General features: G+C 38.8%; 1 protein-coding gene across 1 annotated transcript; it reads left to right on the forward strand.

The window, feature by feature from the left end:
* Positions 1–3,531: 3,531 nt before the first annotated feature.
* LOC124643787 (putative fatty acyl-CoA reductase CG5065) lies at positions 3,532–17,630 on the forward strand. The gene is made up of 12 exons (XM_047182882.1): positions 3,532–3,690; positions 5,402–5,478; positions 5,722–6,004; positions 6,847–7,092; positions 7,754–7,906; positions 8,425–8,524; positions 12,707–12,766; positions 13,503–13,635; positions 14,048–14,155; positions 15,116–15,247; positions 15,719–15,976; positions 16,825–17,630. The coding sequence occupies exons 2-12, from the start codon at positions 5,435–5,437 to the stop codon at positions 16,901–16,903; spliced, it is 1,596 nt and encodes a 531-aa protein (XP_047038838.1). The 5' UTR covers positions 3,532–3,690; positions 5,402–5,434; the 3' UTR covers positions 16,904–17,630.
* The last annotated feature ends 548 nt before the right edge of the window (positions 17,631–18,178 follow it).

Below are 18,178 nucleotides of genomic sequence, written 5' to 3' on the forward strand. Positions count from 1 at the left end.
CATCCGATATTACCGGCCGTTCTTGTTTGACCGGTGATGTTAAATTGAACTAAATACATGTTAAATGTTAATTATCAAGTTAAATAGATGTCGTTAATGTCGATCCTGCGCCTGATCTCGTTCCGGTCGTGTCGGATTGCCGTCTCATCGGGTTATGAGAGTGAAGGAATAGGGAGTGCACCTGTGTCTACGCAAATGCTTGTGCACTATAATATGTCCTGTGCAGCTGGCTGATCTCCTTAAATGAGAACAGCCGCCGTGGCCGAAATCGGCCGTGGACGCCATTAATTACCAAGTTTTTGTATGTAGGTAGGAAGGGTGTTAAAAATAGGAGAATTGTTTATGTTATACTGAGTGACGACTGTCTAGACTTTTCTCAACTATGTTGGGGTCGGCTTCCAGTGTAAACGGATGCAGCTGAGTACCAGTGTGCCACAAGGAGCGACTGCCTTATCTGACCTTCTCAACCCAGTTACACGGGTAACCTGATTTGTAAGACTGGTTGTCAGACTTACTGACTTCTGACAACCCGTAACGACTGCCAAAGATGTTCAACGAAATCTGTAAAATTACACTTAGTTGCAAAAACAAAAGAGCTCGAGAATTTAAATAAATATTTTTAAGGAGTATGTTTTTATGACATAAAGTTTTAATGTTAAAGAATTGTTTTTTAGTCAATAAATAAATAAAAAAATACGGAGAGACAGTAGGTATGCGATCGAAATCGCATGTAAAACCAATGTACGTGTAAAACGTGACTACATTGCGATAGCGCTTTGTATTTGTACCGGTAAATTCATGCTCGGTTTATTTTATTTTTCAATACAAACTAGTTTTCGTTGCATTTACTTAGTAGAACGTATCCATGTAATCTATACTTCTATACTAATATTATAAAGAGGAAAACTTTGTTTGTTTATTTGGTTGTAATGAATAGGCGCAAAAACTACTGGACAGTTTTTAAAAATTCTTTCACCATTCGAAAGCTACATTATCCACGAGTAACATAGGCTATATTTTATCCCGGTACAGGCAGTAGTTACCACGGGACACGGGTGAAACCGCGGGAAAACGGCTAGTCTTTAATAAAGAGGAAATATTTTTTCGTTTGTTTGTTTGTATAAAGGCTCCGAAACTACTGAACCGATTTGAAAAAATATTTCACTGTTGGAAATCTACACTCTTCCCGAGTAACATAGGCTTATCCAGGTACGGGCAGTAGTTCCCACGGGACGCGGGTGCATAAGTTTTTTTAATAATAATAATGGCGTCCAGATCAATTGTCTCATATCTATAAGGAGATCAGCCAGCTGCGCAGGACATATTATAGTGCACGAACATTTGCTTGGACACAGGTGCACTATTCCTTCACTCTCATAGCGCGATGGGACGGCAATCCGACACCACCGGAGAGAGATCACAAGCATGACTGACCGGAACCAATTTAGAAAATAACTTTTCAAATAGAAACCCACGTTTTTGGAAGAGTCCAGCGGGGCCCAGCAGGGCCAGGGTCGGGCTGCGGGATTGTTCGAAAGAGTTACGCCGGCCCTGGTACATAAAAGGCCTACGACGGAACACGACGGTGTTTGGTCAGTAAGAGTCTGACACTCCCTCACCGCTGCTAACCCACAGCGGGAGGGGTCATTTGATGATTTTTGACGTCGTTAAAAAAAAAGCATTTTATCCTGGTACAGGAAGTAGCTTCCTAAGGACGTGGGTAAAACCGCGTGAAAAAGCCAGTATTTACTAAAGCGACTTTCCACCAAGTATAGTATTTGTTTCGTCTCAATGGTGAAGATCATTACTTATTAAGGTCAAAAGTACAAGACCTTAATTTTGAAAACGACTTTACAAATGAACCCGTTTTCCTCGGTTCAAGTTCCTTTCCTTGTTAATATAATGGTTAAAGTTAACATCAAATTGCACTCGTAAAAGTGCTAGGTCAGGACTTTTCGATAGGGTTACCAACTTTTTTTACAAGAAATATTGTAGGTATATTTAGGTCTGAGATGAATACCACGCCACGATAACGTATTATTTTTTTACCTCAAAATAAACTAAAAATATAGTTCGCAATAATAAAATAACTTTTAAAAGGAAAGTCAGGTAAATCAAGGAAAATTGAGAAACCGTATGGAAGAAACCCGATTTTCCCCACTATGTTGGGGTCGACTTCCAGGTTAACCAGATGCAACTGAGTACTAGTGTGCCACAAGGAGCGACTGTCTATGTGACCTCCTTAACTCAGTTACCCGAGCAACCCAATACCTCTTGACCTACCCCAGACTGGTTGACTTTCTAGCTTCTGACTACCCAACTGCCAAAGATGTTCAAATGACAGCCAGAACCCACCAGTTTATTATGCCTTTCGAAAACGGAGGAACTCGTCATGATCAGATTATCACCCCTCCACGGCTCCCACTGTAACTTAGCCAAGAGCACCACGATTGATGAAGATAAAGTAACCCAACTTTGCCCATCATTGGGCTACATTTGCCCACTTGGCGGTCACGTGACCGAAGTTATGTCAAAGTGGAAAAGCCCTATGTGTTGGCAAATACCTAATGAATGCCGCTGAACGTAAGCTGCGCGTAATATGGAAACATACGGGTGTTTGTTGTGAGCGTCTAAGGTACGGCGTTTTTCCTTGTGGCAGTTCAGTTGATAAGTTTAAACATTTTTGGCCTTACTACAAAAACTTTAACCCCTGTTTTACACTTGTCTAATAATATTTTGGCTGCAAAATGAACCGTATGTCAACGTCATAATTTGTCATTTTTTTAGACAAGGCATAAACTGACGTTTAAAAGTTTTTGTGGTAAGACGGTTTGACTTTTTTATTGTTTGTAACTTTTTCTATGTAAATGTATAGAATACCAAAGCACTGCTACTCAGCTGCATCTGGTAAGCCGACCCCAAAATAGTTGGGAAAAGGCTCGGGAGATGGTGACTACCTATTACACGTGGAATACCTTGTTTGGGACCATTATTCTAGCACTAGAAAAAAGAGACCCTCGGTCCCAAGAGAACTTCTTCGAGAATTTAGATGAAATATAGCCTAGTTAACACGGTTGTAATGCAGCTTCCTAAAGATTGATAATCTGAAATTTTTGAGTTTGTTCCTAATATAAAATCTTCTAACCGAACACTCAAAACCGAAGTGCCTTTAGATAGCAATGCTAATTATAACACTCAATGAGCAACCTGATTTAAACTACATTTAATTTTACATAACGCAGCATAATGAGGTCTCAAAAAATATGTGGCCAAATAACAACAATATCTAATATAGATCAAACCTAGGCCAAAACGATACAAAATAATAAAGAAACACAATTTTTTTTTACTTAGACACATTGTGCTCCTGGGCCAAAAAATACAGAATAATAAAGAAGCTCATATTTTTAGAGCAAACACTTTGTGCTCATAAAAGTACCTAACAGAATATTGAACACAAAACCGTCAATTTCCAACGTTGCCGCCCACAAAACCGAGCCGTATGTTTCACCCACGTTACAGCAAGTATTACGTGAGTAGTTCGCCAGTGAAAGCCGAGTCGCGGCTCGTGGCAGTTGTACGTGCGTTAAACAATAACAAAAAAATGATATAGTTAAAAAAAAAAACTTGAAAAAAAAAATTTTTTTGAGCCCTTTGAACCCGAACGTCGCGACGCTTCGATCTATTTGGGTATGTAAACTGTTTTTTTGTTTTTTTTTTTATTGTGAATATGTGTTTTTTTTTGTGTTAGTTAAATAGTTTTTTTTTTTGTGTAGATATATTGATTATATTAACATAAACATAGGTACATTTAATTTAACATTAATTTAAATAAATTCATAAAAAAAAAATATCTGAAATACTGTAAGTTTCTAAAACAATTAATAATTAGGGACAGTGAAGTGACCTATTTTTCCGACTTAATTGGACAAGAAGCAATTTGTCCGCCAACTAAATTATATTTATTTTAATATTTTTTTTATTTTATAATTAAAAAAAATATGGAAATTTACTTGGAACAATAATATTCAATCGTTTCTTATGCACGTATTGGTCAACGTTTATTACCAACATTAAATATAATTAGCGCGTACAATAACTATTTAATTTGTATAAAAAAAAATATAAACTGCCCCGTATTTTCGGCACTACACTGTACCTAGACTGTTTACACTTGATTGCAATAATCTCGGGTCAGCTTTCGCAACTATACTTGTCTCACTTGGCGTTGCATATACTTCTGCAATACCTACCGTGACCTACTATAGTAATCCCGGAAAACAAGAATATATTTATATCTATAGTTATTAATATTATTAAAAAAAAATGGTATGTACCCTAAATATATCGAAACTACTGAAAAATTATATCACTTTTGAGAAGCTACACTCTTCCAGGGTAACATAGTACATAGTTTATTGGCGTGAATTAACTAGTATCTACGGAACGGTATCACCTATCTACACACCAAATTTCAACCAAATCGGTCCAGCCGTTTTTGCGTGAAATAATAACAAACATACATCCATACTTTCTCACAAACTTTCACATCTATAATATTATAATAGAATATTAGTGGGATATAATTTATTTATTAAAAATCGCAATAACTCAGGCAAACCCATACGATAAGCTATATGTTAATAAGTTCCATAAACCTCATTCAAGTTAAGCAATGAATTGTTAAATATTTAACTTTTTACATAACTTAACTGCGTCAAGATAGAAATCTGTGTTTATGTCATAATCACCATACAATATAAAATGAAATACCTAAATATATGTTCTTACTCGCGGTTTCACCCATGTCCCGTGGGAACTACTGCCCGCACCGGGATAAAGTATAGCCTATGTTACTCGGGAAGAGCGTAGCTTTCCAACTGTGAAAGAATTTTTCAAATCGTATCGGACTTGGCTGCAAAACAGCACTTTTTGAGCGTCAAAATTTACAAAAGACAGCCCCTAAAACGCCCACCCTTCACCACTTCCTATGTGTTATTGCTGGGAAGAAGAAGTGGCGCAACAAACTCCCCAGCAACACATGTCTGTCTGTTCCCGTGGGTCAGCTAGTATTAGTATAAAATTATAGATTATTACCTATCAGTAGTTTTAAATCAATGACAATAAAGCTTGTTTATCGACAAACGAAAGCGTGAAATTAACTTTTAGTAATCTACATTTAATGACTTTTAGCTATGTTTACATGTGTCTAATTGTTTCCTGCGGTTTCACTCCTATCCCTTAGATAATACTTCCCTTAGCCTGTTAAAATATAGCCTTTGTTACTCAGAAAGAGTGGTAGCATCCCAAGCTCGGGAAGGCAATCGAGAACAAACATACATACGGTCAAACTGAGAACTTTCTTCTTTTGAACTCGGTTTAAACACCATTTTTGTTACAGCTAATAATATTTTGGAAGCGACTTCGGTTCAAGATGGACCCAAAAATAATGACAACGGATAAAATGGACGATTATCAGTAAGTAAAATAACTAATTTTTAGCCCTAGAAAGTAAAAATAACATAATATTTACATTGGTACCTGCCTGACCTGAAATCGAACCATCAAATGACCCCTCCCGCTGTGTGTGCAGCGTGAGGGAGTGTCAGACTCTTACTGACTAAACCCATCATGTTCCTTCTTAAGGCCTTTATGTACCAGCACCGCGGTAACTCGCGCGAACAATCCCACAGCCTAATACTAAAAACTCTTCTTTTTCAGAAAACATATAGAAATGCTGAACGGCAATGATTTGAACACCCTCAACCTCAATTACGAGGGTGACCACATAAACCTTGAGCAACCGGACAAGTCCTCGGAAGCCATAGCGGATTTCTATGAAGATTCCGTGATCATGGTCACCGGAGGTACTGGTTTCGTTGGCAAGGCTCTCCTGGAGAAACTCCTGAGGAGTTGTCCTGGTATCAAGACGATATACGTTCTGATGAGACCTAAAAGGGGTTTGACAGTAGACCAAAGGTATAAGGAACTTCTTAAGAACCAGGTACGTTTGATAGTCACCAGTTTTGTTGAAGGTACGTATGCAGAAAGCAGGGAAATAATGCTGTTTATCATCATCATCATCTCAGGCATAGGACGTCCACTGCTGAACATAGGCCTCCCCCTTAGATCTCCACAGATACCTGTTGGAGGCGACCTGCATCCAGCGTCTTCCGGCGACCTTTATAAGGTCGTCTGTCCACCTTGTTGGTGGACGTCCTACGCTGCGCTTGCTAGTCCGTGGTCTCCACTGCTCACTTTTCGACCCCATCGGCCATCTGCTGTTCGGAAAATAATATTTGTGCTGATTGAGTGCTTACGTAATTTAGGATACTTATGCCCATTTTCACCTACAAATACCTAAATTTAGGGATCCCCTAAGAGCATTTACGGAACACTTAATAAGAATTTCGTTTTCACCAAAGTTTAGGTGTCCCTTATACATAGTTATTTATGTCAAAATTTGGAGAGCCCTTATTCTAAGTGGCACTTAGATTAAGAGATTGTTGGTGAAAACGGGCATTAAAAGCTTATTTTTAACAAGCATGTGTGAATTTTAAGATTACCCAGCAGACTTTTAGTCGGCCGATAGTTTGTTAGGTCTCATATATCAGTATGAAGATGAATGGTAGTGCGCTTATTACAAAGATCAGGTATTTAGCCGGTATCAGACCGACTGAAAACTTTGATTGGAATCAAGATTTTCTTTACAAAAAAAATTGACAACCATCAGGTCTACTGTCGGCCGACTGTTTAGTCTTAATCCCCAACTTCAAAAAAACTATCACCCCAACATTAAAATCTACATCTCCCATCACAAACCCTCAAGATCCATTTACTCCACAGGTCTTCGACCACATCAGAGCTCGTTGGCCGGAACGCCTCGGGAAACTCTACCCGATAACTGGTGACGTATCAGCTCCTAACCTGGGCGTGTCTCCGGAGCAGAGGGAACTCCTGGGAAAGGTCACGACCCTGTTCCATTCGGCTGCGACCGTGAGGTTCACGGAGCCGCTACATGCAGCCACCACGCTGAATGTTCAGGGAACTGCCTCGCTTCTGAAATTGGCTGAGGATATGCATAAGTTGAAGGTATGTTGAATCGTTTTCGATGAATAGTTTTATAAAGTGTGTGCTAAGTATGAATGTAGATGGATGGAGAGGAAGAGGAAGATCTGAGAAAAGATGGATCGATTGACTGAAAGATGACATGAATAAGAAGGGAGTGAGTCAGTGTGACAAGTGACAGGGAGGAATGGAAGCGGAATAATATTGCGCGTATTTCAAATAAAATTTGGAATAGGGCAAGCAGTGTTATAAAGTCCCGTAATCAAAGAGAGAAATTGCTAAGACTTCATCGTCTACTTGTCACCAGGCTGTATCTCACGGACAGTGTTAGTTAGACAATTGAAATTTTCACAGATGTTGTGTTATTATTGCTGGTATAAGGACAAATACTGAAAATACAATAATTATTTTGTGGAGCTCCAATACAACAATTGTGATTTTTATTCCCATTTATTAGATGAAACTAGACGAAACCTTTCATGCGTTAGTCCAACTCGTACTAGACCGGTTATTAATTTTCTGAGGCCAATCATTGCCAAACTCTAGGTATAAAAACATCTGTGCAATATACATGGCGTACTGAGTCATCCCGTCAGTAGGTACTCAGAGCTGATCAATAGGTACCGTTATGGGTGACCTTTAAAGCCCCAACCTCCAGTTCATCATACCATCTTCACCCCACCAGGCTCTAGTGCACGTGTCGACAGCCTACAGTAACGCGCCGCGCCCTAGCATCGAGGAGCGAGTCTACCCCCCACCTTACGACCCTGACAGCATCGTGAGGTGCACCAGGATGCTGCCGGCTGAGACTGTGGAAGTCATTGCGGAGACGTTGCAGGTTTGTGATGATGATGATGAGAATAAAGGGATAGCTTCGACTTGAATATTCACACCAAAAAAGGATCATGACTATATGACTATTATTTCGAATTGTAAAAGGAAGACCACCTGCTTCTGTCAGGGTGTTTGTCTGTTCGTTTTAAACCGAAAATACTGCACAGGTCTTTATGTATTTTTCATACAGACGAAGAGAGATTCACAAGGAAGGTTTAAGTTCTACATAGCTGGAGAGCATGCTAGGTCAACTCTTAACTAGTGGAACTACATGCAACAGACACTGTTTTTTTGCATTTTTCTGAGCCATCTTGTCATGCCTTATAAAATCTTGAAGCTGTATTTTTTAAAGTCAACATTTACAAAAGAGAGCCTCCAAAACGCCCACCCTTCACCACTTCTTATGTGTTTCTGCTGGGCAGAAGAAGTGGTGGAACAAACTCCCCAGAAAATTGCGAAATATACTGCATTCTTCTCCCATTTTAAATAGAAGAAGAGTAGTTTATATGTATGTCTTTGCAGGGTGAACATCCAAACCCCTACACCCTGACGAAAGCGCTGGCCGAGTCCATCGTCTACAGTCACACCAACCTGCCCGTCTGCATCGTTAGACCTTCTATCGGTAAGTTCTTAGCTTTTATGAAAGAAAATTGTGTTTCTGACTTCTTCTTCTTCTTAGCGTTTATCCCGTCCCGAGACGGGGTCCGCTTTCCGTATCTTCTTCTTCCACTTCGCTCTATCCTGGACATCTTCCTCTTCGAGTCCGCAGATTTCCATGTCTTCGTTTACGACACTGAACCACCGCAGTTTTCACCTGCCTCTGCGCCTTTGACCGAAAATTGTGTTTCTGACCCTAGCAAGCAAATTTTAGCTTTCAATGATTAGCTTATGAGAGAAATCGAGTTTTTGAGTGGTTTATAGAAGATTGCACAAGGCAAAAAAATGAGCAATACTATGGAACATACAATTCAATATCCTGAACTAGTAGTTGTAGGAATGATTCCACCCGCTTAGATAAAAGTAGCCATGATAAATGGGCTATCTATCACAAACTTTTTTATATAATTCGGTCCAGTACTTCCTGAGATTAGTGTTTCAAGCCAACAACAACTGTTTCAGATTTATAGTAAAGATATTTCCTTCTGCATATTATTCTTTGTTAAAAGTTAAAAGTGCATGTATTTTTTTTTCAAGCATACACAACTTTATTTATAACTAGCTATCAAGACTTTAATTCTATTTTTTGTTACTTATACATAAAATATCATCAAATTCCCTATTTTAAAAAGGACACTCGTTACACATCAATTACTTTTTTATCGTGACCTATTAAACTGTCAATAGACAGGTAATTATTAATTTTAATGAAATAATGATACCTTAGCTGGCACTCACGTCACGTAGCCATATAATAACTATGGGACGACATTCAAGCAAGGCGCCCCACACCGTGAAATTCTCATGGCATTCATAAAATACTCATAGAAAATCGATCCAGTCGTTGGAAACTTGAATATTACTTATTTAAGGAAAATCGATATAATTCCCTCTAGTATTTGAACGATAGAAAAATTGCCTGAAATTGGTTTGAACTTTTAAACCCAGGTAACTGGGTTGAGGAGGTTAGATAGGCAGTCGCTTCTTGTAAAGCACTGGTACTCAGCTGAATCCGGTTAGACTGGAAGCCGACCCCAACATGGTTGGGAAAAAAAAGGCTCGGAGGATGATGATGATGGTTTGAACTTTTAAAATTAGAAAGAAGAGCTCGTGGATAAGTTACAGCCACAATTGTCGATTGATTTTAAGGTTATGCGGTCAGTTCGTGGATGGGTGACCATCTTGTCATGACGAGTTCCCCCGTGTTTCGGAAGGCACGTTAAATGGTGGGTCCCAGCTGTCATTTATACATCTTTGGCAGTCGTTACGGGTAGTCATAAGCCAGTAAGTCTGACACCAGTCTAACCAAGGGGTATTTAATTGCTCGGGTAACTGGGTTGAGGAGGTCAGATAGGGCAGTCGCTCCTTGTAAAACACTGCAATCAGCTGTATCCGATTAGACTGGAAGCCGACCCTAACATATTTGGGAAAAGGCTAGGCACATGATCATAGGAAGAAGGTTAGGAGGAGTGCGTAGCTAAGTAACAGTCCCACTGGTCGATCAATAATAAGGTTTTCATACCGTGGTCCGTTCATGGATGGGTGACCATTTTATAATGACAAGTTTCTCCATATTTCGGAAGGCACGTTAAATTAGTGGGTCCCGGCTGTCATTTGAACATCGTTAGCAGTCTTCATCATGTCATTGTACTTACAATTAATTAATAAATCACTACTTCGCTTTGTTTCTTCCCATTTAGGATCGAAACATACGACGGATTGTGAATAAATATATAATGAATGTATTGTATGTTAGTGTGTATGTGCGTAGGTTCGTCTTACCTACGTACCAATCTATTAAATTCTCATAATTATATAAGAGACTTCATCAAAATACTTGAACTCAGCGGCATTGAGTTGAGACTGGAAGCTAGCCCTAACGTAGTTGGGAAAAACCAAAGTAGATAGGTATTTTATTTTTAACAATAATTTAATAACTAAGTAGCTACTAGCCGCGACCAGTGTCATCCGCATTTAGGGAACTACTCCACACACCCAGACTAAAAGTACTATGTAGCCCTTTTCAATACAAGGGCCTATTAGTTTTAATTTTTCTTTTAGGGTTCCGTACCCAAAGGGTAAAACGGGACCCTATTGTTTTCGCTCCTCTGTCCGTCCGTCCGTCCGTCTGTCACCAGGCTGTCTCTCATGAACCGTAATAGTTAGAGAGTTAAATACTGAAAACTAGAATAGAATAAATATTTTGTGGGGCTCCCATACAACAAACCTGATTGTTTTGCTCATTTTTGCTTTGGTACGGAACCCTTCGTGCGGGAGTCCGACTCGTACTTGGCCGGTTTTTTTGTGTAAATAGAAAAGATTTAGTTTATATTAAAATATATTGTACAGGGTTTATCTAACAATGAAATAATTTCTCAAATCGGTAAAATTGTTCCCCAGTCGAATCAAAAAACTATAATACTGTTCTTAAGATAATTGTTCTATAACATATTTTGAAGGACACAGCTAATAAGGTTTGTCCATATCGAGGGACAAATAATCTAGCGATGTGTTCTGCATATCATGAATTTTATTTAAATTCGATTATCTATACTAATGTCCAACGCTTATTATATTGAGATGGCTATCCATCAACTGGTTATATATGTACCTATGTGTATATGGCCTTAGAGTACCTGCACACTGCAAACTTTTAGTCGGCCGATAGTTTGTTGGGCTCATAAATCAGTATGAAGATGAATGGTAGCACGCATATTACAAAGATTGGAATCAATATTTTCGTAAAATATTTTTTTGCATCGGATCAACTGTCGGCCAACTTTTTAGTCGGCAGTGTGCTTGTAAAGAAAGAACTTACCTACATATTTTGACTTTGACCTAATTTTTAAGTAGGTATAAAATCAAAATCAAATAGGCCTTTGCGGGCTCCTATGAAACGTCACACTATTTGCACGGTTCCAAAAAGTTGGTCTCACGGAGAAGAGCCGACAAGAAACTCCATAGACTTAGACACCCTTTAAAAAAGTAATATTTTCACAAACAGTCTATTAGTATGGTATGGTATGTACTTAGGTACCTACCATTTCTCGCAATTTTCCGTACCTACCAAGAATGCAGTCTTCACAGAGATGTTCATCCACTTTCTAAGTATTATCTAGGTACCAGTAAAGTTCCCTTGCAATAGTATTATCTAATAAGACATTTATGGTTTGACCCACTTACTTGAACTTTAGTTCCTCATTCTACCGGTTTATCCTGTCTACTAGATCTGTGGTGGATTAGGTATTTAAAATACCTGATCCTCAATTATCAGCGTGCGGGTTCGATTCCAGGAGAGACAAATAACGTCGGGACACCTTTTCACACACGGTTGGTTAGCCCCATGCTAAGTTATTAATTAACTTGCGTTATAGGAGCTAACACAACTGATCAAATTCTTATAGCTACATAATATACATACATATTGTAACACCCAGACCACGGCCAACAAGCATGCTCATCACACAAATGTCAACCGATCCGGGACCTCATGTTCGGCAGTCCGGCATGGTGAGCATTGCGCCATCGAGGTCGTCAACAATTGCCAATGAAACTTTTCAAGTAGATATAGGAATAGGTTCTATTCTAAAAGAGTATCTGGACATCAATGAGTTCCCTTTTTTTTGTTGGGAAATCATGAAATGACCCCTCCCGCTGAGGGTGCAGCGTGAGGGAGTGTCAGACTCTTACTGACTAAACCCCACCATGTTCCTTCTTAAGCCCTTTTATGTAGCAGCGCCGCGGTAACTCGCGCGAACAATCCCGCAGCTCATTATTACCTAATAGGTACCTAAAGGAAGAGAAAAACATCTACAGATAAATTAATCTAGACTTTAAACTTGAAATTACCATCCCTTTAGATTAATTAATAGATGCGTATGTTTGGGTGCATCTACACGGCGCAAGTAGCTTGCGCATGTTGAGGCACGTGCGCAGGTTACATGCATTTTAAAAACGCGCGGGTCCAGCGACTCGCGTATGTACCAAAGCAAAATACTCACCTGCGTGCTCTTATCACTTGCGCATGTTAACTTGCTCCAGCTACATGCACCGTGTAGACCTTATATATTTGGTTTCTGTGCAGTGACTCGTGACGACAAAAAGTTTGGCGACAACTGTACTTACTAAGATTTTCTTTTGTTTTCAGTGACTGCCGCGCTACAAGAACCTTACCCAGGATGGATCGATAACGTGTATGGAGTCACAGGTGAGAAATAAGTTCAGAGTATTGTAAAGGCATCTCGTATACCTAAGCGTTAGCACGTTCAAGTAAAATGCTGATAATATGAGACGATTAGCCGATGGTTGGTTGTCAGTTCAGTTTGAAAGTAATGTTGGATCCTCTCAAATACCTGGATATTTACATACCTTTTTTTTAACGATATCAAAAATCATCAAATGACCCCTCCCGCTGTGGGTTAGCAGCGGTGAGGGAGTATCAGACTCTTACTGACTAAAAACCGTCGTGTTCCGTCGTAGGCCTTTCGTGTGCCAGGGCCGCGGTAACTCTTTCGAACAATCCCGCAGATATTCTACATTTTAAGCCTATCTCTACATAAGCCCGATCTACGGTACTACAACTACACTAATTAAAACCTTTTAGAAAGTTCACCAACAACATATTCGTCAATTTTCTTAACTATAATAAAAAATTTCACTTTCAACTTTGAAACCAAACTGTTTCAAGAAAAACGTACGTTTATAATGTCAATAAACTTTAAAGCTTTACATTTTTCAGTGTGAGAAAACTCCAATTCAATTAGGCATTTATTCACTTAGGTACTAGTACAGTTAACTTCAGGTCAGTGGTAACAGTTTTGTAGGAAAATCGTACTTATTACTATTGAGTTAAGGTGCATGACAGTTACCACTGATGTGCAGTCTACCGTACAAGTGACACTAAAACGATTCGTGCCCTAACCCCCTTACTCTGAATCTCCCAGGTCTGATAATGGAGATATCCCGCGGCACCTACCGCTCAGGGTACTCCCGCGAGCAGTATGTGGTAGACCTGGTCCCAGTTGACCTGGTCGTCAACAGCTGCATCGTGGCTGCTTGGAGACAGGGTGTCAAGAGGTAAGACTCCAAACTTTAATAATTGACACATGTAAAAAAGTAAGGAAAAATACATATCCTCCTTCTGCAAAGCAGTCATGAGACGGTGGAACGACAGAGAGTTCGCACCTCTCATCCCAGCAACCGCGCTGGACCAGGTAGACACCACGGGCGCCGGCTGTCGCGAGATGACTCGAGCGATTGCCTATCTGACCTCCTCAACCCAGTTACCACGTACAACCCGATAGTCCTTTGTAAAACTGGTTGTCATACTTTCTATCATTTAAGTAGCTACCCGTATCGACTGCCAAAGATGTTCAAATGACGACCGTTCCTACCAATTTAGCCAATACCTCAAGCATTGCTTAACCTTATGGCCAATAGCCACGAATTCCTCAGTTTAATTAAAATGGTATTTCCATGTAAATTCCAGGCCCGGTCGCTGCCCAGTATACAACGTGACTTCAGGGTCCATTAATCCGATACAATGGGGGCAGTTCACCAAGCTATGTGTCAAATGGGCTATCGAGAATCCCACCAAGTAAGTAAAGTTGAAGTCTTAGTATATATTTCTATGATGATATCCTCCTAACCGATTTATCGGCTACCTCAGCTATTCTCATGTAAGGAGATTAGCCAACTGCGCAAGGCATGTGCAAAAGAAAATTTCTAAAACCCACAAAGTGATTTCGGCCCGTCCCGGGAATCGAAGCCGAGACGTCGCACTCAGCAGCCGCGCTTGCGACAGCTAGACCAACGATACAGTTATTTCTATGGTATCCAATCTATAAACAGATAACTATAAATGCTTTAAAGGGTTGCCCACGTACGATAAATCTTAGTAAAGAACTTTGTGTACGTGAGAATTCAGTTTTGAAAGTTGATTGGGTGGGCCGAAACCTGACATTGTTCTTTTCAACGCTTTCAAACAGGCGAAAAAAGCTTGAAAATATATTGAATAGATAGCAATTTTGCAAATTCTTGGGGACACATGGTGATTAACGCTCATACCATCTCTGTTTGAGAAGAGCCCGCAGCCCGCAAGTGGGGCAATAATAATGATCTTTACATATGTTTAGCTGAAACTTAGGCGGGGGGGGGAGGTGGCTTAAACCCGGGGGAAAGACAGGATAGTTTCTGTCACCATCCATCTACGGGAAGCATTTATTTCGGCGGAAGCTAATTGACAATAGATACCCGTGCGATGCCAGAGTGACTATCCTAATCCTAATTTAATATTATAAATGTGAAAGTAACTGTCTGTCTGTCTTTTCTTTACGCCTAACTATTGAACCGTGATTTGTGTGAAATTTAGTAGAGACATAGTTTGGAACATGAGAAAAGACATAGGATCGTTTTTATTACAAAAAAAAATTGTTCCGGACATATAGCGTTATCTATTGGTCAAATCAAAAATCTGCCGGAAGTCACTATTCGTTTATAAGTCGCGGGCAAAAGCTATTTATATATAGTATTAATTAACTGTACCTAACTATTCCAGGTACGTAATGTGGTACCCGAACTTCTCGTTCACGGAGTCTCGCTTCATGAATACGTTCTGGGAGGTATCCTGCCACTTCCTGCCGGCTTTCCTGTACGATATGCTGCTACGAGCTCAGGGCAGGAAGGCTATGTAAGTATACCATCAGGTTTGAAAGATCTTTCTATACTTTTTCTTCTTCTTATCGAGTAAGCTGAAAGTCACCGTGCTAGAGGGGTCGGCTTCCAGTCTAACCCTATGCAGCTGAGCACCAGCGGCCAGCGCTTTTCAAGAAGCGACTGCCTATCTGACCTCCTCAACCCAGTTACCCGGGCAACCCAATACCCCTTGGTTTGACTGGTGTCAGACTTGCTGACTACCGGTAACGACTGCCAAGGATGTTCAATGACAACCGGGACCTACAGTTTAACGTGCCATCTGAAACATTGTCATTAGTGTCTAAGATATACTTAGAAAGTACATACAAACTTAGAAAAGTTGCATTGGTACTTGCCTGACCTGGAATCGAAGCCACGCCCTCATATTTGAGAGGTTGGTTCTTTACCCTCTAGGCCACCATGACTTCCATACGCTGTGGTATTAACATTAAACCTTTTGTTACAGCATGATGAAGCTAGCCCGCCGTTTCAAAATGGCCGCGGCCACTGGCGAGTACTTCGCCAACCACGAGTGGGAGTTCGGTATCTCCGAGCTGAAGGCTCTCCATGATGACGTGACAGCTACCAGGGACGGAGCCGTGTTCCCTCACTGGTCTGACTTTGAGTGGGATTCGTATATTGGGGCTTACATGTTTGGGATCAGACGGTATATTCTGAAGGATACGGCTGAATCCCTCCCTGTGGCTCGGACTAAATTACGGAGGTAAGTTTTTGTGTGTCGGCTTTACAATTTATCTTTACATGAACAAATGTTCACATAATGCATACAGAACACTTAAACTTAATATTATAAATGTTAAAGAAGGTCTGGTTGAAGGGAATTTAAATAACAAATAACAATAAAATTTAAATAACAATAGTCCATAGCTTGGAAAAGGACACAGGCTAGGTACATTTCATCCGGCTGCAGAAGGTAGTTTCCTAGGAATTGTGGGGAACAGCTAGTACATAAATACATGTATGTTACCTACATTAAATACATATAAACGACAATATGTGGATGTTTTGATCTCTTCTCTCTCACCCATAAACTTCACTGTAATGTAGCCTAAAGAGGTAGGTAGGTATTGGCTATGTGTGCGACGGTGGCGACACGTAGCGTTTACAACATTTGCGGAAGCTGTCCAATAATAACAGTGTAAACATAATTTTCTTTGCAAATATAAATAAAACCAAAGATTAAGTAGTATTGTTAACATTATTTAAGTGCAATTTATTCAATAGTTTCACCGTAAAATGAATATAATAATTAAAACCGGGTTTGAAACATCCGCATTTGTTTCCAATTTCTGCCGTGTTGTGCGCTGCGGTCGTTATCTGTCCGCCACTACTCGCTTTGCACATAGCCAATACCATATAGGCTAATCTCTGGAGTGTTTGTTTCAAACTCGAAAAATACTGGAGTTTTTGTAAAAAACTAGAATCATTAGATATCCTATTTTATCAAATAACTTTTGACACAACAAGAATATACAGGTTGTTTCAAAAAATTGTTTTCCGTTTTTTTTATATTATATTTTTCAATAATTTTTATTTTATTAATATTTTCAGATTATACTGGGTTCACAAGCTGTTTCAGGCGGCCACAGGATACTATCTATTCAGGTTTCTGGCGGGACGTCTGCGGTAGAACACCACTCTATTAATTAATATACGTTAATTTTATATAAGTCTGTGTTAAATGATCAATACAGGAGGAAAAACAGGAGGAAAAATACTCAAGTGATACAATATTTAATCGATATCCAAAAAGGAGAATTTTCTCAATTCGAATATTTTGTTTTTTTTTTTTTTTTTTGTAAAAAGTGCTTACAAAGTGCTTAGTGTAGTTAGTGAAACAAGACTGAATCGGCAAGATTTATGAACGATGGATAAGACACCAAAATATTTATTCTTATGGTGTTTCTAACTACCAAAACATGGTATATCAGACTTAAAATACTTAATGATTTTTACATACAAATGTAATTCTCTCGCGAAAAGATGGATTAACGAAATTCATTTAAAAAAACAACTTTTCAAGAAGAAGGGTTATAAAAAAGTATTGGTCATTTGATACAGGTAACAATTAGAATAATATTTGCAACTAGTGATTATTTCTTAAATAAACGTAATGAAATCACCCTGTATTCTGAGTACAATTTCAATCTTAGTTCTAAGATATATCAATGTACCTGTAATACTAAAAAATACTCTTATTTTATCGATTTTATTCAGAACATCTACCAAAAACCAATTTTTACCAATTTTTTGGTAAAATTTTTAAACATAATTTTTTGTATCACATTATTTTTTAACAGAAAATATGTCGATTTGCAGAAACTTGTGTGAAATATGAATAAAAAAACGTTATTAAATTATTGCCTTTTTACACACCCTTTATTAAATAAGGTAATTAATTAAATATAAGAAAAATCTTTGCATAAGAACACATTAATTGTAATTTTTTTATGTAAGTACTCTAAGCTTGAATAATTCTTTCTTTCTTTTTTGTGAAAAAACATTCAAGAAACCAGCGAATAAAACATACAAACTTACCAAAATATATAAAAAATATATTATTTATATTAAATCTATAATATCTTCTAAGTTCAATGTAAAATATCTACCTATTATAGAAACTTCGCAAGTATCTATGTATGTGCAACTTTTTTTATGTCTTTGTGTAATTATCTAAATATATTTAGTCTAAGAAAAAACTTTAATGTACTTGTAAAATAAACCAATGATAGTATGAAAAATCACGAAAAAATCTTTCTTTCATTTGATAACTACAACCACATATTTCATAGTCTGCCTAGCCTTTTCCCAACTATGTTGGGGTCGGCTTCCAGTCTAACCAGATGCAGCTGAGTACCAGTGTGCCACAAGAAGCGACTGCCTATCTGACCCCTACATAAAACAG

This window comes from Helicoverpa zea, chromosome 28 (genome assembly GCF_022581195.2).
Source record: "Helicoverpa zea isolate HzStark_Cry1AcR chromosome 28, ilHelZeax1.1, whole genome shotgun sequence".
Lineage (NCBI taxonomy): Eukaryota > Metazoa > Arthropoda > Insecta > Lepidoptera > Noctuidae > Helicoverpa > Helicoverpa zea.